The sequence below is a fragment of the Pristiophorus japonicus genome, chromosome 7, assembly GCF_044704955.1.
Source record: "Pristiophorus japonicus isolate sPriJap1 chromosome 7, sPriJap1.hap1, whole genome shotgun sequence".
NCBI classification, from domain to species: domain Eukaryota; kingdom Metazoa; phylum Chordata; class Chondrichthyes; family Pristiophoridae; genus Pristiophorus; species Pristiophorus japonicus.
Window position 1 is genome coordinate 249,503,705 of NC_091983.1, and position 13,846 is coordinate 249,517,550.

Below are 13,846 nucleotides of genomic sequence, written 5' to 3' on the forward strand. Positions count from 1 at the left end.
TACATTGGCTCCTGGTCCGCAAATGCCTTGAATTTAAAATTCTCATCCTGGTGTTCAAATCCCTCCATGGCCTTGCCCCTCCCTATCTCTGGGCTCAATTTTAGCCGATTACCGGAGTTGTGCCACTTATGTACGTTCGGAGATGCGCCGAAAAAAAATGCTACAACTTTGGCCGCTGTCTGGCCTCTTCACTGGAGAATAGTGATGCCGCACATGCGCAGTAGTGCTGCGAGTTGGCAATCAGCCATTAAAGAGTTGCTTGTGTCTTCGCGACCGAATTTCTGAGGTAGAATATCTTGCTTTCTTGTTATTCATCAATTCACTCGGGTTACTTCTTACAAGTAATTCATCCAACTGAAGATACTAGACTTTCTGTTTTCACTCATTTCTCAGAGCATGAATAATTTAGAATTCTGGTCAATATACACTTTTCATAAACTACACCTTGCAAAACGAGAAGTGTCTGAAGTATAGTGATTGTGAGATAAAGGCCCTGATATTTACAGGGGGGGCGAGGAGGGAACTCATATGTTTGCGTTCGGATATAGCTCTGTAATGGAAATGAAAAGCCACTTCTACTTTTACCGAATCAAAGTTCCCTGTTGATTTATTCAGTTGTGTTTACTGCTGTTATCTAGAATTGCAGCCTCTCCCTCTCTGTGGCCCCCGATGCTTGCCAGCTCCCTCCCTCCCTCTCCCCCTCCCCGCAGCCACTCTGTTGATTTGCTTGCAGCCTCTCCGTTGAATCCCGATGCCGGCCAGTTCACTTGCTCCCGCCTCTAGCCCAGGCCGAGTGGCCTCCCGGTGTGTTGTCCCACCCCCAGCCCAGGCCGAGTGGCCTCCCGGTGTGTTGTCCCGCCCCCAGCCCAGGCCGAGTGGCCTCCCGGTGCGTTGTCCCGCCTCTAGCCCAGGCCGAGTGGCCTCCTGGTGTGTTGTCCCACCCCCAGCCCAGGCCGAGTGGCCTCCCGGTGCGTTGTCCCGCCTCTAGCCCAGGCCGAGTGGCCTCCTGGTGTGTTGTCCCGCCCCCAGCCCAGGCCGAGTGGCCTCCCGGTGTGTTGTCCCGCCTCTAGCCCAGGCCGAGTGGCCTCCTGGTGTGTTGTCCCACCCCCAGCCCAGGCCGAGTGGCTTCCTGGTGTGTTGTCCCACCCCCAGCCCAGGCCGAGTGGCCTCTCGGTGTGTTGTCCCGCCCCTAGACCAGGCCGAGTGGCCTCCCGGTGTGTTGTCCCGCCCCTAGACCAGGCCGAGTGGCCTCCCGGTGTGTTGTCCCGCCCCTAGCCCAGGCCGAGTGGCCCCCCGGTGTGTTGTCCCGCCCCTAGCCCAGGCCGAGTGGCCTCCCGGTGTGTTGTCCCGCCCCTAGCCCAGGCCGAGTGGCCTCCTGGTGTGTTGTCTCACCCCCAGCCCAGGCCGAGTGGCCTCCTGGTGTGTTGTCCCACCCCCAGCCCAGGCCGAGTGGCCTCCCGGTGTGTTGTCCCGCCTCTAGCCCAGGCCGAGTGGCCTCCCGGTGTGTTGTCCCGCCCCTAGCCCAGGCCGAGTGGCCTCCCGGTGTGTTGTCCCGCCCCTAGCCCAGGCCGAGTGGCCCCCCGGTGTGTTGTCCCGCCCCTAGCCCAGGCCGAGTGGCCTCCCGGTGTGTTGTCCCGCCCCTAGCCCAGGCCGAGTGGCCTCCCGGTGTGTTGTCCCACCCCCAGCCCAGGCCGAGTGGCCTCCCGGTGTGTTGTCCCGCCCCTAGCCCAGGCCGAGTGGCCTCCCGGTGCGTTGTCCGGCCCTAGCCCAGGCCGAGTGGCCTCCCGGTGTGTTGTCCCGCCCCTAGCCCAGGCCGAGTGGCCTCCCGGTGCGTTGTCCCGCCCCTAGCCCAGGCCGAGTGGCCTCCCGGTGCGTTGTCCCGCCTCTAGCCCAGGCCGAGTGGCCTCCCGGTGTGTTGTCCCGCCCCTAGCCCAGGCCGAGTGGCCTCCCGGTGTGTTGTCCCACCCCCAGCCCAGGCCGAGTGGCCTCCCGGTGTGTTGTCCCACCCCCAGCCCAGGCCGAGTGGCCTCCCGATGTGTTGTCCCGCCCCTAGCCCAGGCCGAGTGGCCTCCCGGTGCGTTGTCCCGCCCCCAGCCCAGGCCGAGTGGCCTCCCAGTGCGTTGTCCCGCCCCTAGCCCAGGCTGAGTGACCTCCCGGTGTGTTGTCCCACCCCCAGCCCAGGCCGAGTGGCCTCCTGGTGTGTTGTCCCGCCCCCAGCCCAGGCCGAGTGGCCTCCCGGTGTGTTGTCCCGCCCTGGCCGCGGCCTTCCCTGGCCAAGTGCAGAAAGGTGAATTGCAGTTTGAAGATGAAGGTAGGACTTTAATTTTTTTATTTCTTATAGAATTGTTAGTAGTTTTTGTTTGCAAACATTGCTAAGGGTAAGGCTTGGTTGGATTAGGTCCAGGTCCTCTCTGCTTCCTGCCCCTATCCCAGGCCGAATGACCTCCGATATACTTACCTGTGCCGATTTCTTTATCTTTCAGCAAGGGTTAACTATTAGCTGGCCAAAGTTGCCCTAATGGACAGAACTGGCATAGGTGGCTGGTAATGCCCCACTTTTGAGAAAAAAAAAACTAACCTTAAAAAAACGTAACTAAAAGAGTTACGCTGATGCAAATTGATTGGGGATTTTTAAGTTACGCTAGAAAAAGCAGCCTACTCCAAAAAAAACGGAGCAACTCCTGGCCAAAATGGAGCCCTCTATAACCTGCTCCAGCCCTACAAGCCTTCAAAATTGCTGCGCTCTTCTAAGTCTGTCTTCTTGCACATTCTGAATTCCTTTCACTTCACCATTGGCGGTTGTGCCATCAGCTGTCTAGCCCCTAAACTTTGGAATTCCCTCCCTAAACCTCTGGCTCTCCACCTCTCTCTCCTCCTGTAAGATGCTCCTTAAAACCTACCTCTTTGATCAACCTTTTGGTCAGCTGTCCTAATATCTCCTTCTGTGGCTGGGTCCCAGATTTTGTCTGATAACGCTGCTGTGAAGTGCCTTGGGATGTTTCACGATGTTAAAGATGCTATATAAATGCAAGTTGTTGTTGTTGCTGAGATCCCACACAGTTTTCCTCTCAGTCTATTGTCAATACTTTGAAGGAGAAAAGCCAGCTGGAAGCTGGTTCAGTTTGCACCCCCTCCCCAAGGCGAGACATGCGGAGCAATAACATAACAATATAAGAAATAGGAGCAGGAGTAGGCCATTTGGTCTCTCGAGCCTGCACCAGCATTCAATATGATCATGGCTGATCATTCACCTCAGTACTCCTTTGCCGCTTTCTGTTGTAGAACGAACCCTGCCTGAGATGCTTCTGTGTAATTTTGATCATCATTTTTGTCTTTTTCACCTTCAGTTGGACAGAACTAGTTCCTATTCATGCGAGCAGTTTGCTGAAATCCAGTCTGAACAGCGTGAATACGCACTGGAGCAGCTTTTTGATCTCAGATATAAGATAATTCAGATGGTCAAAGAGTCCTGTCTGCAGGTAATTTCACAGTTGCTGCTCATCTTCCAGCCCTGGCTTCAACTTGTGAACATCACACAGTTGAAGGGCCCTTTGGGGAAGTTGCTGCAGTGTTGGTGTATAATGTTAGAGCCGGCCGTTAAACAGTAACTGTCTCCAGAGGCACCGGGAGGTGTTTGCAATTAATAGTGGATTTGGCAGCTATCCTCGCATCTAGTTAATCTCAATAAGACATAGGAATAGGCCATCCAGCCCCGCCAGCCTGTTCTGCCATTCAATCAGATCATGCTGCACTCCATTTACTCGCCTGTGTTCCACTTCCCTTGATACCCTTACCCATCAAAACTAAAGGCCATCAATATAAGATCCAACAGGGAATTCAGTAGAAACTTCATTACCCAGGGAGTTGTTAGAAACATAGAAACATAGAAAATAGGCGCAGGAGTAGGCCATTCGGCCCTTCTAGCCTGCACCGCCATTCAATGAGTTCATGGCTGAACATGCAATTTCAGTACCCACTTCCTGCTTTCTCGCCATACCCCTTGATCCCCCGAGTAGTAAGGACTTCATCTAACTCCCTTTGGAATATATTTAGTGAATTAATATATTCAAAAGGGAGTTAGAATGTGGAACTTGCTGCCACAGGGAGTTGCTGAGGCGAATAGCAGAGATACATTTAAGGGGAAACTGGTTAAGTACTTGAGGGAGAAAGGAATAGCAGGATTTGCTGATAGGGTGAGATGTAGAAGGGTGGGAGGAGACTCATGTGGAGCATAGACACCGGCATGGATCCGTTGGGCCAAATGGCCTGTTTCTGTGCTGTAAAATTCTATACAAAAACTTATCGGTTTCAATATTTCAATTTCAGTGAGATGAGAACTGCAAATCTGAAATAAAATCTGAAACTGCCAGTGAAACTCAGCAGGGACAACAGTATGTGAGAGGGGGAAAGGCAGCAGTATCCTCAACAAAACCAAGCTCTGTAGAGGGGTGTCCACTGCATCCGTGCTGTACCTGCCCCAGGAATGTTTGATGGGACAGTGCAGAGGGAGCTTTATTCTGTATCTAACCCCGTGCTGTACCTGCCCTGGGAGTGTTTGATGGGACAGTGTAGAGGAAGCTTTATTCTGTATCTAACACCGTGCTGTACCTGCCCTGGGAGTGTTTGATGGGACAGTGTAGAAGGAGCTTTATTCTGTATCTAACCCCGTGCTGTACCTGCCCTGGGAGTGTTTGATGGGACAGTGTAGAGGGAACTTTACTCTGTATCTAACCCCCTGTACCTGCCCTGGGAATGTTTGATGGGACAGTGTAGAGGGAGCTTTACTCTGTATCGAACTCATGCTATACCTGCCCTAGGAGTGTTTGATGGGACAGTGTAGAAGGAGCTTTACTCTGTATCTAACCCATGCTGTACCTGCCCTGGGAGTGTTTGATGGGACAGTATAGAGGGAGCTTTACTCTGTATCTAACCCGTGCTGTACCTGTCCTGGGAGTGTTTGATGGAACAGTATAGAGGGAGCTTTACTCTCTATCTAACCCCGTGCTGTACCTGCCCTGGGAGTGTTTGACGGGACACTGTAGAGGGAACTTTACACTGTATCTAACCCGTGCTTTACCTGCCCTGGGAGTGTTTGACGGGCACAATTAGTTTGATGGCCTCCGAACAGCAGCATCGATCGGGTAGAAGTCCGATTTGTGGCATTTGTTTGTGGAAGTTGAAGACCAACCCCCGTATCTCCCTTAGTTTACTGTTCCTGGTATAATGCTCCAATGGTCGGAACCAAGCATTTACCTCGACTACCTTCGACATGAGGTTTTTTTGTCCTGAATGAAAGGTCTTGGATCTTCACCTTGTCTTCTCAAATAAACAAAAAGTGATACAGAGGAAATTCCGACTTAGATTTGTAATTGTTTTGCTCACTAACACTGCAGAAAGCCGAGATGGAAGGAGTCGGGAAGGTATTCACAACGGAACCTGACAATTCGAGTGAGCGCCCGGCATTTACTGAGATTGTGGCGTCAAGACCACTCCTCGCACATTTCATCAAGTTCCTGAAGCTAGTGGACTACCTTTTCCAGGAGCTGCTCTGTCGCCTGGTTAAAACGGCGGTCCAATTATTACTGGATGCGCTGACCGCTTCATACATGGTGACCTCAACAGATGAGAGAAGGAATGAGGAATTGCTGAGGTGAGGAGTGAGAGCTTGGAGTTTAGTGCTCTGAACCGGTAGGAGGTAGAACTCAGAGAGCAGGGATAATGGGTATGTACTCTGCCATTGCCTATCCACCGTCAACCCTTTAAGTATCATTCTCCAGTCTATCCTAGCCAATTCACGTCTCATACCATTGAAGTTTCCCTTCTTTAAGTTCAGGACCCTAGTCTCTGAATTAACTGTGTCACTCTCCATCTTAATGAAGAATTCTACCATATTATGGTCACTCTTCCCCAATTGGCCCCGCACGACCAGATTGCTAATTAATCTTCTCTGGTTACACAAGACCCAGTCTAGAATGACCTGCTCTCTAGTTTTTCCTCGACATATTGGTCTAGAAAACCATCCCTTATACACTCCAGGAAATCCTCCTCCACAGTATTGCTACCAGTTTGGTTAGCCCAATCAATATGCAGATTAAAGTTGTTATGTCTTGGATAAAGAGTCAGACTGGATACTGCAAGCTCAAAGTAAGTGTGACCGCAGTCCTTTATTGCAGATCTCAAAGTGCCTCTCCAGTCTGTGAGGCCTCCTAATATACAGGGATTGTGGGATCCCTTGGGAATCCAGGGGATAAGCCCTCTGGTGGTTAGACATGATAATTACAGGTTTACATACATAACAACACCCCCCCCCCCCCACTCCCCCCAAAGTCAATAGTGTAACTATTTACAAGGTGAGTCGATCTGGGGCCTTCCTTTCCCTGGTTGATCGTCTTGGTACAAATGCAGATGTTGGTAAGTCATTTGTTGGGCCTTCGCTGGGTGGCTGCACAGCTGGCCTTGCTGGACTGCTGGGGGTGGTGAGCCTTGCTGGGCTGCTGCGGGTGATGGGTTCTGCTTCGTGGTCAACCGCTGGGTCGGTTGCCACTTGTGTGTATGCTGGAGGGTCGAAAAAGGTGGAGTCTATTGTGAGATGTTCTGGATAGTCCGTAAATCTGAGTTTGGTTTGGTCCAAGTGTTTTCTGCAGGCAAGTCCATTTGCGAGTTTGATCAGAAACACCCTACTCCCCTCTTTGGCCAAAACAGTGCCAGCAATCCACTTGGGGCCTTGTCCATAGTTCAACACAAATACAGGATCATTTACTTCAATTTCCCATGACACATTTGCGCGATCATGATATGTATTCTGTTGAAGCCGTCTGCTCTCTACCTGTTCATGTAGATATTGGTGGACGAGCGAAAGCCTTGTCTTAAGTGCCCTTTTCATGAGCAGTTCAGCGGGAGGGACCCCGGTGAGCGAGTGGGGTCTTATGCAGTAACTAAGCAGGACTCGGGATAAGCGAGTCTGCAGTGAGCCTTTGGTTACCCTTGATTGTTTGAACCGGTTGTTCTGCCTGCCTGTGGTACCCTGGCTTAAATGGAGCAGGTGTGACATGTTTGACCCCATTATGGGCCATGAATTCCTTGAATTCGGCACTGGTAAAGCACGGCCCATTGTCACATCAGGCAGGCTGTGCGTGGCAAACAAGGCCCGTAGGTTTTCAATGGTGGTAGCAGACGTGCTTGCTGACATTATCACACATTCAATCCATTTGGAGTACGCATCTACAACCACTAAAAATATTTTTCCCAAGAATGGGCCTGCATAGTCGACCTGAACCCTAGACCACAGTTTGGAGGGCCAAGACCATAAACTTAGTGGCGCCTCCCTGGGTGCATTGCTTAACTGGGAACATGTATTACATTTGTGCACGCAGGACTCTCAGTCTGCATCGATACTGGGCCACCACGCGTGGGTCTGGCTATCGCTTTCATCATTACAATGCCTGGGTAGGTACTGTGGAGATCACTAATGAAAGTGTCCCTGCCCTTTTTTGGCACAACTACCCGATTACCCCATAGGAGGCAGTCTTGGTGCCTCTAGTACGGCGTTATTTCTTCCTGCATCTCTAACGAGACATAGAAACATAGAAAATAGGTGCAGGAGTAGGCCATTCGGCCCTTCGAGCCTGCCCCGCCATTCAACAAGATCATGGCTGATCACCCACCCCAGCACCTCCCCCCCCCCCCCACACACCCCCCCCAGCTGCAAGGACCACATCCAATTCCCTCCCGAACACATCCAATCAACTGGCATCAACAACTCTCCGCGACAGGGAACCCCACAGGCCAACAACACCCCGAGTGAAGAAGTCTCTCCCAATCCCAGCCCCAAACAGCCCACCCCCCTATCCCAATAGCGTGCCCCCCCCCCCCCGGTTCCGGACCCACCCAACACCGGGAACACTCCCCCCCGCACCCAACCCGCCCCGTCCCGTCAGAATCCTTCCCAAATGCCGAACACCCCCGGATGTCGAGCCCCCTGCCCCGGCCACCCCGGAGCCACGCCCCCGCGACGCCAACCACACCACATCCACCAACCACCATCTGCGCAGTCAGCCCGCCCCTCCAACACACTTCGCCCCCCCAGATCTCCGCTGCAATGTGGCCCCTCCTGTCCCCCACCCTGGGTTTCTCCGTCCCCACCTCCACCACTCTCCCCTCCATCCCCCGCCCCCGTCTCCCCTCAACTTCCCTCTGCCTCCCCGCACAGGCTCCCATCTTGGGGGTGGTAACCTTCTGGGGCAGGGAATTGCAGCCCCCAGTGTGGAAGTCCTGCTCCCGCCGCAGAATTGGCCTTACCACCCCTCAATGGAAGCGTTGTGCAATTTCCCACACTCCACTTCCTTTGGGGGCAGTTACCGGGGCACGACTGGATGCTCCTGTGACAGTTCGAACTGGTGCTCTCCACTCTCCCATCCTGTGACAGTTTCTAGAGACACAAGACCAACTCCCGTGGAGCACACAGTTTTTTTACTGAGGACAGTAAGGGGTCCTGGCTCATCCAGGTTCTAATCTGTCGGGCGGTAACAGGTGGTTGCTCACTCTCGAATGCTTCCATTACCATGACTAAATCTGCAGGCTGTGCCATTTCCACCCCCGTGATGGGCAATGGCAGCCTACTGAGAGCATCGGCACAGTTTTCTGTGCCTGGCCTGTGGCGGATGGCGTAGTTGTATGCGGACAACGTGAGCGCCTATCTCTGGATGCGGGCCGATGCATTCGTATTTATTCCTTTATTTTCAGAAAAGAGGGATATAGCGGCTTATGGTCAGTTTCCAATTCAAATTTGAGTCCGAATAGATATTGACACACGCTAACGCTTTTTCAATCATACTGTAGACCCTCTCGGCCCTAGATAGACTTCTGGATGCATAAGCAACCGGTTGCAATTTCCCAAATTAATTAGCTTGTTGCAATACACACCCGACCCCGTACGACGACGCATCACATGCTAGTACCAAACGTTTACATGGATCGTACAACACAAGCAATTTGTTTGAACATAACAATGTTCTAGTTTTTACAAAGGCATTTTCTTGGCTTTTACCCCATACCCATTCATCTCACTTATGCAGTAAAGAGCGCAGGGGTTCTAACAATGTGCTAAGACCCAGTAAGAAGTTACCAAAATAGTTCAGGAGTCCTAGAAATGACTGCAGCTCCGTCACGTTCTCTGGTCTCGGTGTGTTCTTGATTGCCTCCGTCTTCGAATCAGTGGGTCTGATGCCGTCCGCCGCGATTCTTCTCCCAAGGAACTCCACTTCAGGCGCCAGGAAAACGCACTTTGAGCGTTTTAGCCTGAGCCCTACACGATTAAGCCGACTAAGAACCTCCTCCAGGTTCTGCAGGTGCTCGACAGTATCCCGACCTGTAACCAAGATGTCGTCCTGGAACACCACGGTGCACAGGACCGACTTCAGCAAGCTTTCCATGTTCCTCTGGAATATCGCTGTGGCCGATCGAATCCCAAAAGGGCATCTGTTGTAAACGAAGACCTTTGTGCGTGTTGATGCAGATGAGGCCTTTCGATGATTCCTCCAGCTCCTGCGTCATGTAGGCCGAGGTCAAGTTCAGCTTCGTGAACATTTTCCCTCCCACCAGCGTCGCAAATAGGTCGTCTGCCTTTGGTAGCGGGTATTGATCCTGCAGCGAGAAACGATTGATAGACACCACAGATTCTGATGGTGCCATCTCCCTTGAGGACTGGAACAATCGGACTTGTCCACTCATTGAATTCAATCGGCGAACTGATGCCCTCTCGTTGCAGCCTGTCCAGCTCGATCTCCACCCTCCCTCTCATCATGTACAGTACCGCTCTCGCCTTGTGATGGATGGGTCGCGCCCCCGGAATCAAATGGATCTGCACTTTTGCTCCTTGGAACTTCCCGATGCCTGGTTCGAATAGCGAGGGGAACTTGCTTAGGACCTGGGCACATGAGGTGTCGACAACGGACGAAAGCGCTCGGACGTTGTCCCAGTTCCAGCGTATCCTTCCCAGCCAGCTCCTGCCGAACAGCGTGGGGCCATCGCCCGGTACCACCCAGAGTGGTAACTCATGCACCGCTCCATCGTAGGAGACCTTTACGGTAGCACTGCCAATTACAGGAATCAGTTCCTTTGTGTACATTCTAAATTTGGTACGAATGGGAGTCAGGACCAGCCTTGAAACCTTGTTGCACCACAACTTATCGAAAGTCTTTTTACTCATTATGGACTGGTTTGCGCCTGTGTCCAGCTCCATGGACACCGGGAATCCATTTAATTCAACCTTCAGCATTATCGGGGGACACTTTGTGGCAAATGTGTGCATCCCATATACCTCTGCCTCCTCGGTCTGAGGCTCTGGTTCGTCATGATCCACCGTGGATCTATCCTGGTGGTTTGCAGGATTAGCAGGGTTTGCAGCTTGCCTGCACATATGTTGGAGGTGTCCCATTGTTCCACAGCCCTTGCAAACATATCCTTTGAAGCAGCATGAATGGAAATGATGATCACCTCTGCAGCGCCAACAAGGTGTTAATGGCCTTGCATTCATCACCCTCGATGGTGGACTCTGAGTCATCTGCGGACGTGCAGCTACAGGCGTGTAAGTCCTGCCATGTACATTTCGATTTGAAAACACGTTACTTTGTTCACCGTAGTTGCAGCAGCACTAGTGGGCTATCCCTATGGCTTTACTCAAGGTTGGGGTCTCTACAGTCAAAAGTTTGCGAGTATTACTTCATGGCCAATGTCAAGTACAAAGAAGTCCCTGAGCACGTGCTCCAAGTGACCTTCAAATTTGCAATGTCCTGCAAGGCGCCTTAGCTCGGCGACGTAACTCGCCACTTCCTGGCCTTCAGACTTCTTGTATGTGTAGAACCGATACCTCGCCATCAGAATGCTTTCCTTCGGGTTTAGATGCTGCCAGACCAGTGTGCACAACTCATCGTACGACTTGTCTGTGGGTTTTGCTGGAGCGAGCAGGTTTTTCATGATGCCATACGTGGTTGCCCCGCAAACGGTGGGGAGGATCGCCTTTCGTTTGGCAGCGTTTGCTTCTCCTTCCAGCTCCTTGGCCACGAAGTATTGGTCAAGTCACTCCTTGAAGGTTTCCCAATCATCTCCCTCCGAAAATTTCTGCAGGTTGCCCACAATTCTCTGCATTGTTGCGTTGGGGTTCATTGTCTGTATCTCGTTGCCAGTTGTTATGTCTTGGATAAACAGTCAGACTGGATACTGCAAGCTCAAAGTAAGTGTGATCTCAGATCTCAGAGTGCCTCTCCAGCCTGTGAGGTCTCCTTATTATACAGGTGCTCCCAAAGGATTGTGGGATTCCTTGGGACTCCAGGGGATACGCTCTCTGGTGGTTAGACATGGCAATTACAGGTTTACATACATAACAAAAGTCACCCATGAAACTGCTGTACCCTTATCGCACGCATCCCTAATTTCCTGTTTGATGCCATCCCCAACCTCCCTACTACTGTTTGGTGGTCTGTACACAACTCCCACTAACGTTTTCTTCCCTTTGGTGTTTCGCAGTTCTACCCAATAGATTTCACATCATCCACGCTAATGTCCTTCCTTACTATTGCGTTAATCTCTTCTTTAACCAGTCATGCTACCCCACCTCCTTTTTCTTCCTGTCTGTCCTTCCTGAATATTGAATACCCCTGGATGTTGAGTTCCCAGCCTTGGTTACCTTGGAGCCTTGTCTCCATAATCCCAATTACATCATATCCGTTAACAGCTATCTGCGCAGTCAATTCATCCACCTTATTACGAATGCTCCTCGCATTGAGACTCAGAGCCTTCAGGCTTGTTTTTTTTAACACTCTTTGTCCTTTTAGAATTATGTTGTAATGCGGCCTTTTTGATTTTTGCCCTTGATTTCTCTGGCCTCCACTCTTGCTTTTCTCCTTCTTACCTTTTACTTCTTCCCTCTGCCTCCCTGCATAGATTTCCATCCCCTGCCTTTTTAGTTTAAACCCTCCCCAACAGCACTAGCAAACACTCCACCGAGGCCATCGGTTCCAGCCCTGCCCAGGTGCAGACCATCCGGCTTATACTGGTCCCACCTCCCCCAGAAGCGGTTCCAATGCCCCAGGAATTTGAATCCCTCCCTTGTGCACCACTCCTGAAGCCACGTATTCATCTGAGCTATCCTGCAATTCCTATTCTGACTAGCACATGGCACTGGTAGCAATCCTGAGATTACTACCTTTGAGGTCCTACTTTTTAATTTAACTCCGAGCTCCCTAAATTCAGCTTGTAGGACCTCATCCCGTTTTTTACCTATATCGTTGGTACCTCTATGCACCTTGACAGCTGGCTGTTCCTCCTTCCCCTCCAGAATGCGCTGCAGCCGCTCCGAAGCATCCTTGACCCTTGCACCAGGGAGGCAACATACCATCCTGGAGTCTCGTTTGCAGCTGCAGAAACGCCTCTATTCTCCTTACAATAGAATCCCCTATCACTATAGCTCTCCCACTCTTTTTCTTGCCCTCCTGTGCAACAGAGCCACCCATGGTGCCATGAACTTGGCTGCTGCTGCCTTCCCCTGACGAGCCATCCCCCAACAGTACCCAAGGTGGTGTATATGTTTTGGAGGGAGATGACCGCAGGGGACCCCTGCACTATCTTCCTTCCACTGCTCTCCCTATCTGGCTGTGTAACCTTTACCTGCGGTGTGACCAACTCACTAAATGTGCTATTCACGACATCCTCAGCATCGCAGATGCTCCAGAATGAATCCTTGCACAGCTCCAGTGCCGCAATGTGGTCTGTCAGGAGCTGCAGCTGGATACACTTCCCGCACACATCATAGTAAGGGACACTGGTAGCGTCCCTGATTTCCCACATAGCACAGGAGGAGCATGACACAGGTTTGGGCTCTCCTGCCATGGCTTAGCCCTTAGATTAACTTAATTTGGCAACAATGCCAAAGGCTTCTTACTGATCAGAAAAGAAAAAGAAAAAGAATAATGCACAATGATAGATCATGCACAGCTCCATGATACGATACCTTCACTACCGCACTTCCAATGACTCGTGTGAGCTCTTTGGTGTAGGTACGCAGGTTTGCATTAATCGAGCCCAGTTTGGGCCTTTGTGCCTTATTGCCCTACAATTTCTCAAAAGCCTTCTGGCTCATTATTGACTGACTTGCACCCGTGTCCAACTCCATGGATACTGGAACTCCATTTAATTTGACTTTCAGCATTATAGGAGGACTCTTGGTGGTGAAGGTATCCCATAGACTTCTTCCTCGGTTTGAGTTGCCTGTGCTGCGTGATCCACCCCGGATCGATCATCCTCTGCCTCGTGGTGTGTTGCAGCACGTTTGCACATTCGCTGGGGGTGCCCCATTGTTGCACAGCCTGTGCACACGTAGTGCTTGAATCGACATTGATGGGCCCAATGATTACCCCTGCAGCGCCAACACGGTGCTAATGGATTCACATTCACCCCCGATGACGGACTCTGAGTAGCCGTAAACATATAGACCCTGCCATATGCAGTTCGGCCTGCTAACGATGTCATTTTATGCACAGTACTTGCCGGTGAGCTTCGATGTTGAGAAGATATCTGTTTGGTGTTATCGTCCGTGGCCATGCATGCCTGGGCGATCGCGCCGGCCCTGCTCAGGTCTAGGGTTTCGGCAGCCAGCAGCTTTCGAAGAATGACCTCGTAGCTGATGCCTAGCATGAAAATGTCCCACAGCATTAAGCCCTAATGCAGCTCCAAAATTGCAAGGTCCCGCAAGGCGTCTCAGGTCGGTGACATAATCCGCCACGTCTTGGCATCCAGAGCGATGGTGCGTGTAAAAACGATACCTGGCCATGAAGATACTCTCCTTTGGCTT

At 51.7% G+C, this 13,846-nt stretch overlaps 1 protein-coding gene across 1 annotated transcript in view; it reads left to right on the forward strand.

The window, feature by feature from the left end:
* LOC139266717 (dynein axonemal heavy chain 6-like) overlaps nt 1-13,846 on the forward strand; it is a 580,613-nt gene that overhangs the window by 328,184 nt on the left and 238,583 nt on the right. The window contains exons 11-12 of the mRNA XM_070884303.1: nt 3,348-3,479; nt 5,394-5,650. Coding sequence (XP_070740404.1) covers nt 3,348-3,479; nt 5,394-5,650 — 389 coding nt within the window. The remainder of the gene's footprint in view (nt 1-3,347; nt 3,480-5,393; nt 5,651-13,846) is intronic.